This window comes from Hibiscus syriacus, unplaced genomic scaffold (genome assembly GCF_006381635.1).
Source record: "Hibiscus syriacus cultivar Baekdansim isolate YM2019G1 unplaced genomic scaffold, ASM638163v2 tig00111582_pilon, whole genome shotgun sequence".
Classification (NCBI taxonomy): Eukaryota; Viridiplantae; Streptophyta; class Magnoliopsida; order Malvales; family Malvaceae; genus Hibiscus; species Hibiscus syriacus.
Window position 1 is genome coordinate 6,373,776 of NW_024063126.1, and position 14,292 is coordinate 6,388,067.

Consider the following 14,292-nt stretch of genomic DNA (forward strand, 5'->3'; position numbering starts at 1 on the left):
GCTTTTAAACAAACGCTGCAACAAATTGGTATTTTAGTGATGTTTTTTACACAAACGCCACAATAGGTTTTACATATATAGTGGCGTTTTTGAACAAATGCCGTTACAAACTTGTACCTTAGTGGCGTTTTTTAGAAAACACCACAATACATTTCATATATAGTGGCGTTATTAAACAAACACGACAACAAACTTGTACTTTAGTGGAGTTTTTTAGAAAACGTCGTAATGTTTTATAATTTTAATCTTGCGAAATCCTTTCCCCTTTTTCTCTATTCCCACGATCCCCTTTTCCTATTTGCCATCTCCGTCGGACATACCTAAATAGCTACGAAACTGTTGTTGCTCGTCGCCGCTCGAAGTTGTCGAGGCCTCCAACGTCACGCCATCAACGCTCAACTCTCTGCCATCGTTTGTGCTCTTACTTACGGTAAATTCCCATCTTTTTTCTAAACCCTAATTTCATTCTTTCGATATGTTATTTTGTTTAATTTCATTCTTTCGATTTGATTTCCGAATATTAATAACTCCTAAAAAATCCGAAACAACGCCAGTGAGAGTCGCGGAGAGCTCCACACCTTCTCAAGTTTCAGGTTTTTCCTTATTCATTTTAAGTTCCCTTATTAAGAATTTTGAATTTGATCTGGGTTTTTAAAGTTTCTATCTTTTTCTCGATTCATATTCGATAGTTTTGTTCGATTTTGAAGGTACCAATTCCGGAGATACTTCGTCCCCAGCTTATACGCTTTTGAGCGTTGGACAGATCGATGAATTTTCCCTTGGGACTTTGAATTTTTTATCTTATTCCTTAAAACCCTTTTGAATCCATTGATAATTCGTTATTATGGGAGTTTTGATTTTAGTTTCTGAATAATTTTTTTTTAATGTTAGTTGGTTTGGGTTAGTTTAAGCATATCATTTTATGTGGGAAAGAATTTATAAAATTTTAGGAAGGCGAATTTATAAGATTTTTGGAAGCGAAAATAAATTATAAATAGAAAATAGTTTACGCATAGTCTTGTTCCTACCTATGAATAAATCCTGTAGTGGATTTTATGACAATATTGTTTTATTTGCAGACATTTTCTTGTACACAAAATGTCTCTAGTTTACAAAAAGAGGAAGCTTGGAGAGTTAATGTCCGAATACAAGGATGTGATCTCGAACACGGGTATCTTTGTGGGACAATGGAAGCTCTAAATGTTCCTATGGCCGATACACCAGTAAGTTGAATGCTTTAACCGACCGAGTAGGTTTTGAAATGTTTGCTGGGAGTCATCCTCTTAAGTTTCACTGTGTAATGATCATTTGATTTTACAATGTTTGATGAATTTGTACCACAGAAAGCTTATCAAGTTATACTTTAAGATGGACATTGCCTTCTAGTGTGACTATTTCCGTTATATATCTTCATTTCTAATACTTCGTGGATTTTAGCTGTCTAAGTTTTCCCTTTCTTAACTTCTTGCATTAATCTGTCATCATCATGGTATACGCAAGAGGCGTATTGCGTATGGTTTTACTTCTTTAATACAAAGCGTGATGAATATGACTAAAGTAAAAAGTTGTTAACTGGTTTTGTTAAGAGAACCGAACTGCCCAAGTTTACTTAGACTTACTCATTTCCTTGTAGAAACTTGTTAATATTAGTGTTTTAATCCAAAATCTAGAGAATCTGAACAATCTTCAGAAGTTTGTCCGTATCAAGTACAATTTTACACAACCAGCAATCTTGTGATGTAGGGAAAAAGGATTCGTTATTTACTTTTACTTTCATATTCTTGTAGCATGTAATTTGAGTAAGTTTGTCTTAAAATTTATTTATTAAAGAATTATTGTGAAACAGATTAAGTTGCTTTGATTTTTACTGCAGAGAGAGATCCTCGGAGGATCAAAAGCTTTTGTCAAGTTATATGCCTTTAATTAAAGAGTTCATCCCCGAAGCTGTTGCCGAAATTGAATCCTATATGTGTTTGGAAAAGTTTGTGAATTGTAAATTTGGTTTCTTATGATGAACCACTGTTTGCTGCACTATGTCTGGCCTTTCTGCTGCTATTGTTTTCGGCTTTAGAGTTCACCGTTTGATCTTTCATATTCATATATGGTTTTTATGCAGTTGATTTCACTGGTTTTCCTGCAATGCTGTTTCATTATAGAATTGTATTATTTGTGTACTCTTTAGTATTATTTGGTTTTTATGCAGTTGATTTCACTGGTTTATGCAGCTGCTATGATGTGTTATTTCCTTTTCTAATTAACATGCAGAACAATATGTGTATGACTACTACACTGTGAAGGATGACTCTGATGTAGACGAGGATATGGCCTCAAATCCATTACCACTGTGAGTATAACATTACATAGTCTGTTATTTCATCTCTCTCCCTCTCTCTTACACACACATTGAAAGTGATGCATGATCTTGTTGCAGGGTGCAGGTGGATGATGAGGATTTCTATGATGTGCCATATGAGTCGGAATATGATAGTGAAGATTCAAATGGTAACATTTAGAGTCTAGTCTCTGTCACCAAATTCTGGGGATGTTGGTATGACTTGTATATTCTTTTTGGTGTTTGCAGCTGAAGATAATCCAAGAAATGATTATCCCGATGAAACATCCGATGAGGATGAAGAGGAGGAGGAAGAGGATGAAGATGAAGATGAAGATGAGGAGAGTAAATCCTCTAGTTAATAACGTTGAACTACATTATATTTCACTTTAATGTAAACTTTAATTTATTATTATGGATTTCAAGTTTGTTGTTATGGATTTCAAGTTTATAGGATAATGTTACAGGTTAAAATTTTAAATCTGGGTGATAAAAGAGCAGAAAACATTTAAAAAATCAATTTTAATTAGCGTCGTTAGTTTAATAAAACACCACTAAATTCATAATCAATACCGGCGTTTGTAAAACAAAACGCCATTAAAGTTCAAGATCTTTTGCGGTGTTTATATAGAAAAACACCACTATACGTAGTCAATAGCGGTGTTTTACAATCACAAACGCCACTATATGTCAGAATATTTAACAACATTTATGAGAACAAACGCCACTAAAGAAAAGATAAATTGCGACGGCGTTTGTAACAAACGCCGCTAAAAAGCATAACCTTTAGCGGAGTTTGTTTTAGCGACGCTTTTTGTGGCGTTTGTTTTTGCACCAGAAGGGTTTTTTAACGGCGCATAAAAATGCCTCTATATGACAAAAAAAACGCCGTTAAAAACCCGTTTTGCTGTTGTGCGAGTCATAGATGGTTGTGGGGTACTAATGATCAGATTTTGAGTTGGAAGTTGATGAGATGAACAGCCGGCCGTGGATTGAAAATGTAAGTCGAACCCGTGTGACGGAGAAGCATGCTCGAATTCGGGATTTACATCTTCGTGATCAGCCGAGGATCAAACTCGATTCCAAAGATTCAAACGGTATTTCTACAAGCCCTTCATTTGTCAGTGTTGTTTTTGGTCAAAAGATGATACAACACTAAAAAACAAAACATTACCTGAAGATGACTGGCAACATGTTCTCTTGAAAGACCAGTAACGTTCATAGCCTGCATACGCTCCAAGATTTTCTTAGGTTGAGCCTCTGCAGATCAAGACAAAACACAGGGGTATTACTTAAGACACTCTTCATTTTTCTTTTAGTATCATGTTCGACATTCGAACATATTCGTATCCGATCCATCGGAGTGTAATTTGAATTGTTAAGACTAGAAAACGTACCAGACAATAGAGGGTTTGTTCATAGTTCATACTTTCATGCTCTAGTTGATTAAGAGCAGCAACAAAAATTTCATATAGCTCTTGTGTCCAAATAAGCCTCCGTTTCTTCAGGGTCATCACTTGGATGATTCCCGGCCATTATCGTCTTCGTCCTCCTCTTCGTTTTCTTTCGTATGCTTCGAGCTTTGTAAGATTCCTTTACCTTCCACAGGCAGCTGAAAACCTCGAAACTTTCGATTTCTGTTGCTAACGATATGCTGCCAATTGAGTTGAACGGCTTCCATTTGAACTGGTTTCAGCAAATAATCACAAGCACCATGGATTATACACTTCATAACAACTCCTTTTTGATCATCCGAAGACATCACTGTATAACAAAAACAAACATTGGATCAAATATATAAGTGGACAAGTATTGTTAACATCTGATGCATATTTATTTTCACTTACTAACAACTGGTAAATCCATCTCTAATCCAATGATCTAAAGCAGCTTTAATGTAACTCCCAAGACCCGGCCAAGACGTTGCGGTCGAATCTTGAAAGTCACATTGATCACCAAAGTGATCTAGAATTTAATTCAAAATAATTTATCAGATATTAAATCATAATCACAAATAATTTATACAATTATTATCACTTTATCCAAATATTCTTTTTTTTTTAAATTTGAGACTCCGATCCTCGAGATGTCGATCCGATCCTAATTCTAAAATATCTAAAAGAGAGAAATAAAGAGGATGAGTTATAGAGCTTAGTGCGGTCAAAATGTACGAATAAATAAAGTATTCAGAAAAGTCAACAAACATAATTAGAGTACGAGTCATAATATTCATGGTATGAATAAATATGCAGATGTAAATGCACCCATACATCACACCCGTCTGAAGAGTAGGTTCCCAGAACCAGTCTAACTACAACACACCATCCGAATTGGGGTAGATCACAAAGGTAGAGGCCACTGAATCTGAAGTGAAATTCACCCCGTCGGGTGAATACACTGAACATCCCCTATCAATCCCAACCCAATATGACATGATAACATAACATATATATGATATCTTATCTGATCCAAATGTAAAAATAATTACATAATCACATAGTCCGAATGCATAAAATAAAGTCAGAATATGATATATCAACATGTGTCGCATAACATATAACAAATATGCATTTAATACAAACAATTTTCACAAAAACAACCATGCTTCCAATTCAATCTTCAATCAATCAATAAAAAAAATACCTATAGCATCGGACAGAGACACATAGAGATTTATATACATCACCACAACATCAATCAAAATTTAATTATTCTAAATTCAATAGAAAATCTATTAAACAGAATCAAAATGATTGTAGCACGGTAGGACACACACCATAAATCGTATAGAGATAAAGATATTAATGAGCAAAGACTTTTGTGGTCGGAATCTTGAGTCGAAGGTTTAGTGGAGAGAGACCACACGATCTTAGAAAAGCTAACTAAATTAATAGTCACTGAATTTGAAACGAAATAATAAGGGAAAAGATGAATTTGTTTTCTCTCTTTATTTCATGGCAATATATAGAGTTTAGAAAGAAATAAAAAAAATTATAAATTGATAATATCAAATTAAACTAAACTAAAGATAAAGATAGAGATAAAGATAGAAGTCTTATTTAAAAGTCAACTCTAAAATAGATAATTTATGGAATATATTTTAGAATTGAAATAAATAATATAATAGATAATATAATATAAACAATTTAAGATAATAAGATAATGCTTATAAGATAATAAGGAAAATAACTTGAAATGAAACAAACTTAGGAATTACACTTTAAACATAATTCTAAAATAAAAAATTTGAGGAAAATTGATTACTAAAAATAAGTTGGTAAAACTACAAGATAAGTCGATATCTTTAAAATTAACATTTATTCAATTTAGCTCTAAATTAAATAATTGAAGCAATTAAAAATTTTGATTTATCAAGAGTAAAATATTAACCTGAATTTTGGAGTGTGGCATTCAATCCATGTATTTCACAAAGCACAATATCGAATCTAGTTTCGTCTTCTCGAAGCAAAGCAAGCCCATGTCTTTCTTGTTGACACTTTGTCACTGAAAATCACCATGAAATCAACACATCTCGAGACATAACAATTACAATTTCTCATATAAACAATATTCAGAAGCGTATAATCTCTGGTTTAGGAGAGAAAGAAAGAAATAACAGTGAACTTGCAATGAACGAGATGAATGATTCAAACAGATCGGTAGAACTCGATTAAATACCTTCATATTTGAGCTTTCGAAGCATTGTTTCCAAAACAAATAGGCACGTAATACTATTATCAACTATGAGAATCCTCAAACCGGAGGGAAATTCATCATTGTTCTCCATTGGATGAGCAAACTCCAACACATGAGTGAAAGGGTTAATAAAATAAAAAAGAAAGCTGAGTGTAACTGGAAAAAGTGGTTGAATAAAGCAATGGAAAAAAAAGTACACATAGTGCAGTCGAACAATTATTTGCTTAAGTAGAGTGATTGCTACAGTGACCTCCATAGGTCTCCAGGAGCACACGGCGACCTCCATAGGTCTCCAGGAGCACACAACGACCTACCTACAGTGACCTCCATAGGTCTCCAGGAGAACACGACGACCTCCATAGGTCTCCAGGAGCACACAGCGACCTACTTAGCGTGCATGAGCCATGCATGCGAGAGAAGAGCTGCAACAGCGAGGGAAGAGAGAAGAGTTGCTGCAACAGAGGAGGTTTTGTCGCAAAGAGCATTTGGCGACCTATGGAGCACTGTAGCAAGTACCTCAGTTCAAGAAATAATTTGGTTAGAGCCCTGTATGGGGAATTGTTTTTACCAACGCCCTACATGGGCGAGGAAGCCGAGTGTAACTAATAACAAGAAGCTTTCTTAGTGGAGGATGACCGAGTAGTTCTTTTTAAGGTAGTTCATAATTATGACTGCCGGAGGTCTTCCACGGAAGCTGCTCTCAACCTGGCGTTGGGGGCAGCCTACTACCTTACCTCCCCCTCACCCCATTATATATGGGAATAGGGTCAGCTAATTTTTTTTTGAATTTACTCGATTTTTCTATAGCGACTGATTAAGAAGAAATGAGCGAGACTATAGAGTTTGTTTGATGTGTTGTTTCCATAAAAAATGAAAAAAAAAAAGAAAGGGCAGACATCGCATTTAGTCCCTAAACTATCACTTTTGGTCTGTATTAGTACCTAAAACATTATTTTTTAAATTATACCTAACGTTTAGTTTTTGTTTCATTATAGTATCCCACCATTAAAAACTTAACAAACGGGCTGATGTGGCATAGCTCCAGTAGACGGACGGCCAATCCGAACGGTGGACCATGAGAGAATGATGAGGCGACCAACATAGTCCAATTTCAAGCCCATTGGACGGTGGATCATGGAGATTGAAGGATGAAAAAAAATCAAAGAGTCCATTATCAATTTGGGGAGATTGAGGCATTTTCCGATGAAACATATGACAAAATCGCATTTAGGGGATCGAAAAGGTGAGGGTTGAAAAGTTTAGGCTTTGCCAGCCGATAGATGCGATGCTCAGAGAATGTTGACGATGCGACCGTCGAGCTCGTCTGTTAAGTTTTTAACAGATGGTACTAAAATGAAACAAAAACTAAACTTTAGATATGGTTTTGAAAAAAATTAAAGTTTAGGTACTAAAACAGATCAAAACTAACAGTCTAGATACTACATGCGTACTCTAACAAAAAGAAAATGGTTAAATAGATCATGATATCACATGAGAGTGTATTCAGTTGTATTCAAGTCTAGTATTAACATTTATTTACTTATTTGTGTTAATATTCTTTCAGTGACTGCACGTTTACACTATATATAATTAATAAGAGTTTAAGATTTTTTTTAACAATTTTTACCTATAAGGGACATTTTTACCGAAATATCATCTTTAGACCCATTAATTACCTGTCAGTCACCCTCTCTCCTAATATTACCAATCTAGCATCTTTTGTCACAAAGCGTAGATCACCATCCGCGCCTTCACGGGTTCTGTCCGAGCTGTCATCCATGCCTTTGTTGAACCTCTGAAATATACGGAAGGTGCGAATCATGAAACACATCTTCCATGGAAAATGTTGACATGACGCCACGTGAGAAGGCGTGTTTCAAGGGGCACGCCTTCAAAAGTCTACTCCTTCCAAAATCTACATCTTCCCTCAAAGCATTTTAAAAAAATACACTTTAAAAATTTTTTTAAAAAATAAAACTACAGATACTAACATCGTAATTTAATACATATTAGTTCCATGAGTTGAAGAGCTTAATAGAGTTAGTTTATATAGACATATTGGAGTGTTTAGGTTATGCTTTTTAACAATATGAGATAAAAGCTAAAAGATATATTCCTTAACTTTTTTATATTTATATCTAATGAATCTACTTATACACTATTATTAAATTACATTAGTTTAATATTTATTATTAAGGTTTATATTAATTAAGATTAGATATTTTTTATATGTTAATATATTTAAATAATTACATTATGTTAATATTTACTATTAAGATTTATACTAAATTAAATTTTGAAGCTGATATATATATCAAAAGGGAAACGATATATTTATGTAAGATCGAATATAATATTAATTATATTCGGGTGGCTCAAACGCCTTAAAATAATATATGTTCTTTTGTTTTAAATCTAGATTATGAGATAATGGGTAATTTTCATGTAATTTATTTAATTATATGTTTTTTGCTGTAGTAATTTGAGATGGAATAAGCTACAAGATGATCTTCCTTTAGAAATTGGCGAGCTTAAGAGTCTAACACATATGTAAGAAGCACATGAAAGTATTTTTTTCACGTTATGATAATTAAGATTGTTTCTTCCTACTAACCAAAAGATTGATTAGGTATATGATCTTCAACAATTTTAAAGGGGAGATCCTTAAAGAGTTAACAATAGTGTATGAGTAGATTCATTAGATATAGAGATAAAAAAAGTTAAAGAATGCACATTTTAACTTTTATCCCACATTTTCAAGAAACATAACCTAGACACTCTAATATGCCTATATAAGCTAACCCCATTAAGCTCTTCAACTCATGGAACTAATATGTATTAAATTATGATATTAGTCCCTATATTTTATTTTTTTTAATTTTTTAAAGCATATTCTTTTAAAATGTTTTGAGGAATGATGTGGACCTTCGAAGGCATGCTCCTTGAAACGTACCTTCTCAAGTGGTGCCACGTTAACATTTCCCATGGAAGGCGTGTTTCATGATCCACACCTTCCATATATGTTAGAGGTTTAATAAAGATGCGGATGGCGATCCACGCCTTCCCTTACGTGACACCAGTTCGGATAGAACCTCGCGAAGGCGTGGATAGTGATCTGCGCCTTGTTAGAAAGTATGCTAGATTAGTAATATTAGGAGAGATGGTGCATGATAGATAATTAATGGGTCTGAGGGTGATATGTAGGTAAAAACGCCATAATAAGGGAAGACGAATTGTATTCCTAAAAGGAATAAATTTGTGATGCAGGACAAGTTTTAAATATGACAGTTTCGTTATGTTTACTATCCTATTTATTTCTATTAAATTATTTTTTTGTTTGAATAATTAAATGAATATTATCTTGGTCAATTGAGATATATATTCCAACCATTAGTTTATAATGGGAAAATTTTATAAATTATTATTGTATCAGTTAAACATATTTAAGACAGGGTTTTAGAGAATAAAAATTTTCAGTAGCATTTGAATTTTAATATAATAATCAAAATAGAGTTTTCTCTATCGTCTAGCACGCATTTTCTTTGTCGATTGGCACACTATATCTCTGTTTTTTGTGGCATGTCTCCTAGATAGTCTCAGGTTTATTAGTTTTTCTTCATTGTCTGTTCCGTAGGAAGTTGTTGATTTTTATTGTATTTACTTGATTTGAAGCGGAAGGTTTCCCGACTGATATTCTCCTCTTTTTTCTTTTTTTTATCAATGGGTGATCTGAAAAATGATTTGGAAGGTCTGAATTTAGGGGAAGAGAAGGAGAAGGCGTTGTTAATTGATCAGGTTGCGAGTGGTCCCATTATAACTTTTACGAACTAATTTGTAGGGAGTTTCCTAATGTCAAGCGTTATTGTCCAAACAATGTGTACTTCACTTGCAAACGTATAGCATCCTGCGGTGGCATAGCGATATCAGAATTACGATAGGGTCGTTTCCTTTTTAGGTTGTATCATGAGATCGACACAAATCGAATTGAAATAGATGCACCATGGTATATCCGCTCACATTTATTGGTTATACACTGTTTAGAGGAGGGAGAAGATCCAATGTTGGTGGTGCTACATACAATTGATTTTTAGGTCTTAGTCAATGAATTGTTGATAGAATTTATTTTAGAACAGATGGTCAAACAATTGGGGGGTTTTCATTGGAAAATTGATGGCATATAATGCGGGGGCTTTAACTCTAGGAATTAATGATAGTATTAGTCTCAACTGATAAGCTACGAGTCCAACTCTCTTAAGAATCTCATACAGCCCAATAAACCTCGGACTTAACTTTCTCTTGCGCCTGAAACACAACATTTTTTCAAGGTGACACCTTTAGGAAGACTTTATCTCTCATAGAGAACTTAATATCCTCATGTTTCAAATTCGTGTAAGTCATTTGACTATCAAAAGTTTCCTTGAGTCTATCTTGAATAAAATGAATTGTCTCCTCGTTTTCACTGATCAAGGCAATCCAAAAAGCTTAACCTCACTAAGTTCAGTCCAACAAAAAAAAAGTCCTTCATTTGCGTCCATACAACACCTTGAACAGGACTATCTAGATGCTTGACTGATAGTTATTATGGTAGGCAAACTTCATATGTGAAAGATTATCTTCCCAACTACCCTCAAAATCAATGATGCAACACTGGAGTATATCTTCTAAAATCTGAATGACTCTCTTGGATTAATGATGTGATGGAAATGTATCGACAAAAGTGAAAGCATACATTATTGTGCTAAAATAATAAAGTATATATACATATGTGTATCAAGTATCGTATCACACAGAGAATAAAAGTATTATACCGGATCTGCCTTTGCAATAGTAAAATCAATAAATCGAGATAAATTCTATGTAACGAACAAATAAGTAAATGGAAATCAAAAGATAACAGGATTTCAGTACCTAATTTATTACTCACAACAACTAAAGACTTGGAAATACAAAATCCACAAAACCAATGATCTCAAAAAACTATATAGAGAAATGAATCTCTCGATGCCATCTCATTAAACATACCTACTGGTCACCGTTGACAAGGACCCGAAAGTATTCCCTAGTGGACTAATGACACGTGCTAGGGCAAGGTAATTCCAAGAAGCCATGGAAAACTTGTTTTGTTAAGATTGGGACATGAAGAAGGAGATAACAAGTTTGAGGGAGGACTTCCATCTTTTACTTGTGCATAATTTGCATGACATTAATTTGAATAAATAAATAAGCATGTTACTTCATTTAAGCTTGAATTCATTAAATCATGTAGGTCTTTATGAAAGCTACTTCATTTAAGTATGTTGTTTCATTCAATAAAGCAAGTTCATTAATTAAACTAGTTCATTAATTTAAACTAGTTCATAAATTAAACTAGCTCTTTAAATGTTTGCATGACATGTTTTTCTTAATTTGTTTTAAAGCTTGAATGATTGTGTCTAGGTACATGGCCGGCTATGGATATGTTTGAACTAAAGAGAGACCTTTCAAATTCTACAAGGGAGACAAGCCTTCAATTCATCCTTAATCATATTCTTTATCATCTTTGCAAGAGACCATTCGAATTCTACAAAGGGACATGCATTGAACGCCTATTTTATTCTCATCATAAAGGCATTCAAGAAGGATAATTACATGAAGATGAGCATGAAATGTCAAGAAACACCTCCCCTTTGGACGTATAGGATGTCCACATACATCCTAAGTTGTCTTCAGGCATTCTACATGAGAGAGCAAGCCATGGAAGTGCAATAGTCTTCTCCATTGGATGCATGAGTTTAGATTCAGCCTAGAGAATGTCCAAATTCATCCTAGACTCTTGGAACTTTCTTCCACTTGAGAGAAGAAAAGAACAATGCATTCATGAGCTTTCATTATCATTAAGATGAAGCAATTATCTCTTTTTTTAAGACTTTTCATATTAAGCCTATGAATACTATAAATAAGCACTTTTCCTTTCATTGTAATCACACAACCTTTGAATTATAAACCTCTTCGTGAGTTATTTTTTTATAGTTCTATTGAGAACTTTATCGGCTTCAAGTTTGTTCTTGTGGTATTCATCCATTTCAATGTTTTATAGCGCTAGTTCCTAGCTCCATATAGCTAGAGGGTCACGTTCCATCCCCTACCCCTTTAATCCATCTTATTATGTTGTTGGTTTCTAGTTCCTTATAACTATAGGGTCATAATCCATCTTCCTTTATTCATACATGTTTTACGCCAATATCACCATAACCTTCAACATATTTAATTTCCTTTAAACTACAACTTTATCATCATCCTTTCATCAATCCTACAACATCAATTTTATTTCAATCATAACACCATTTTTAATTCTATCTCATTATCATTACAAGTTTCATTACAGGATTCAAAGCAAACAATTCCTAATACTTACTAGAATCATGATCGGGCACACATCACATATGATTCGGTAATATCACAACTGGATTCATATCATTTGGTATCAGAGCTACAGTTGATCAGTAAGTTTTAGTTTTGTCTCTCCTAGTGTAGTAAAAATTTAAAAAAATATAAAAATATCTTAAAGAGAGAGGGAAACATTATTTCATATTTAACACACACAAAAGGAAGCTTGAATTTGATTCTCCATTTCTTTCATCATTTTCATTTAATATTACTCATTCTCACAATTTCCTTTATTTCTTATAGCCACCTTATTTCCTACACATCTATATATATTCTTAAACATTTGTTTCAGCCGAATTCCACAAGAATTCCTTTAAGCCTTAAGGAAGTTCTACAAGGCTTGAAAAAACAAGCAAGAGTAATAAAAGACAAGAGAGTACATCAAGGGTAAAAGCTATCCCGAGTGAAACACGAATGGAGTGGCTTTCCTTTGGAGTGAAATTGGTGAGATTTTGTGTTGGTAAGATTTAATTTTTTTTATTACTAATCATGTTTCATAATTGTAGAGACAATTCTCATATTTCATGAGAAGGTGACAACCCAAATGAAGGTGGTGCACCAAACTTGCAAATTCAAGCAATGGTTAGTGAGTTGGCAATGATGTTTAGGGAAGAATTGGAACCAATCTATGAATGAATAAACCGCATTCCAGATGATCTAATTTAAATAAGGCAAAGGCAAGATCAAGGAGATAAAGCCTACCAAGAAGAATTTGAAGAAGGGGAAGAAGTTAGGCAAGGAGATGATCACGTCTCATAACATGACTCGAAAAATCAAGGCGTGAGACATTAGAGGTTTCGTCCACGAATCGATGACAATCTTAGCAACATCAAGATCTCCATTCCACCATTTAAAGGTAAGATGAATCCTGACGCTTACCTTGCATGGGAAAAGAAAGTACAACACATCTTTTATTGCCACAACTAAATTGAGCTTAAGAAGGTAAAACTAGTCGCCATTGAATTTATGGATTATGCACTAATATAGTGGGATCAAATGACTTCTAGCATAAGGAGAAATGGTGAATGTCCTATCTCTACTAGGAATGAAATGAAAGCAGTGATGTAGAGACGATTCATTCTAACCCACTACCATCAAGAGTTGTTTAATAGGCTTCAAAATCTTGCAAGAAAATCATAGCGTGGAAGACTGTTACAAAGAGATGAAGGTGGCCATGATTCGTGCCAACATAGACAAGGATCGAGAAGCCATGATGGCAATGTTCCTAGCGGGCCTTGATCCTAATATTACCAATGTTGTGGAGTTACAACATTATGCGGAGATCGATGACATGGTGCATATGGCCATGAAGGTGTAAAAGCAACTCAAAAGAAAGGAGACTTCACGCACCTATAGAAGTTATACAACAAAGTGGGGTCAAAGCTCTTACAAAATGAGTTATCCATTTCTAACCAATGAAAGAGGTGGAACACCCAAACATAGCAAGCATATTACCAAAACCAATAAAGGAAAGAGTACATTTATTCTTGTTCGTTCCCCATATGTACAATGCTTTAAGTGCTTGGGGAGAGGACACATTACTAGTCAATATCCAAAATGCAATACAATGCTCCTACGAGATGATGGGGAAATTAAAATAGACCAAGAGGAAGATGAAGAAGATAACATTCCCATCCAAGAAGAAGAAGAGGAGTTAGATCATGTTGTTGAAGGAGAGACATTTATAGTTAAAAACATTCTTAGTGTGCAAGCCACTAAAGTGGATAAACAACACGAGAATATCTTTCATACTTACTACAACGTTGATGGAAATGTATGTTTTGTCATAATTTATGGAGGCATTTGTACTAATATTTCTAGTACTTTGATGGTAGATA

General features: G+C 34.1%; 1 protein-coding gene and 1 long non-coding RNA gene across 3 annotated transcripts; both read left to right on the forward strand.

Annotated features, from left to right (window-relative positions):
• The first annotated feature begins 475 nt into the window (after positions 1-475).
• On the forward strand, positions 476-1,394 carry LOC120165399. The gene is made up of 3 exons (XM_039174929.1): positions 476-593; positions 708-763; positions 1,080-1,394. Exons 1-3 carry the CDS (start codon positions 476-478, stop codon positions 1,230-1,232), a joined length of 327 nt encoding a protein of 108 aa, XP_039030860.1. The 3' UTR covers positions 1,233-1,394.
• An 870-nt stretch (positions 1,395-2,264) lies between these two features.
• Positions 2,265-14,075, forward strand: LOC120165300. Of its 2 annotated transcripts, XR_005519798.1 has the most exons (5): positions 2,265-2,344; positions 2,432-2,502; positions 2,582-2,677; positions 13,615-13,622; positions 14,062-14,074. It is a non-coding gene; the product is annotated as an uncharacterized LOC120165300 (long non-coding RNA). The 2 variants fall into 2 exon arrangements; XR_005519797.1 differs by having other exon boundaries at positions 2,432-2,677; positions 14,062-14,075.
• Positions 14,076-14,292: the final 217 nt, after the last annotated feature.

Bases quoted from the DNA above. Each gene is read 5' to 3' on its own strand.
- LOC120165399 (XM_039174929.1), top strand. From the start codon at position 476: ATGTTATTTTGTTTAATTTCATTCTTTCGATTTGATTTCCGAATATTA. The intron at 594-707 runs GTTTTTCCTTAT...TCGATTTTGAAG, and splicing joins CACACCTTCTCAAGTTTCAG to GTACCAATTCCGGAGATACT. The intron at 764-1,079 runs ATCGATGAATTT...TTTTATTTGCAG, and splicing joins CGCTTTTGAGCGTTGGACAG to ACATTTTCTTGTACACAAAA.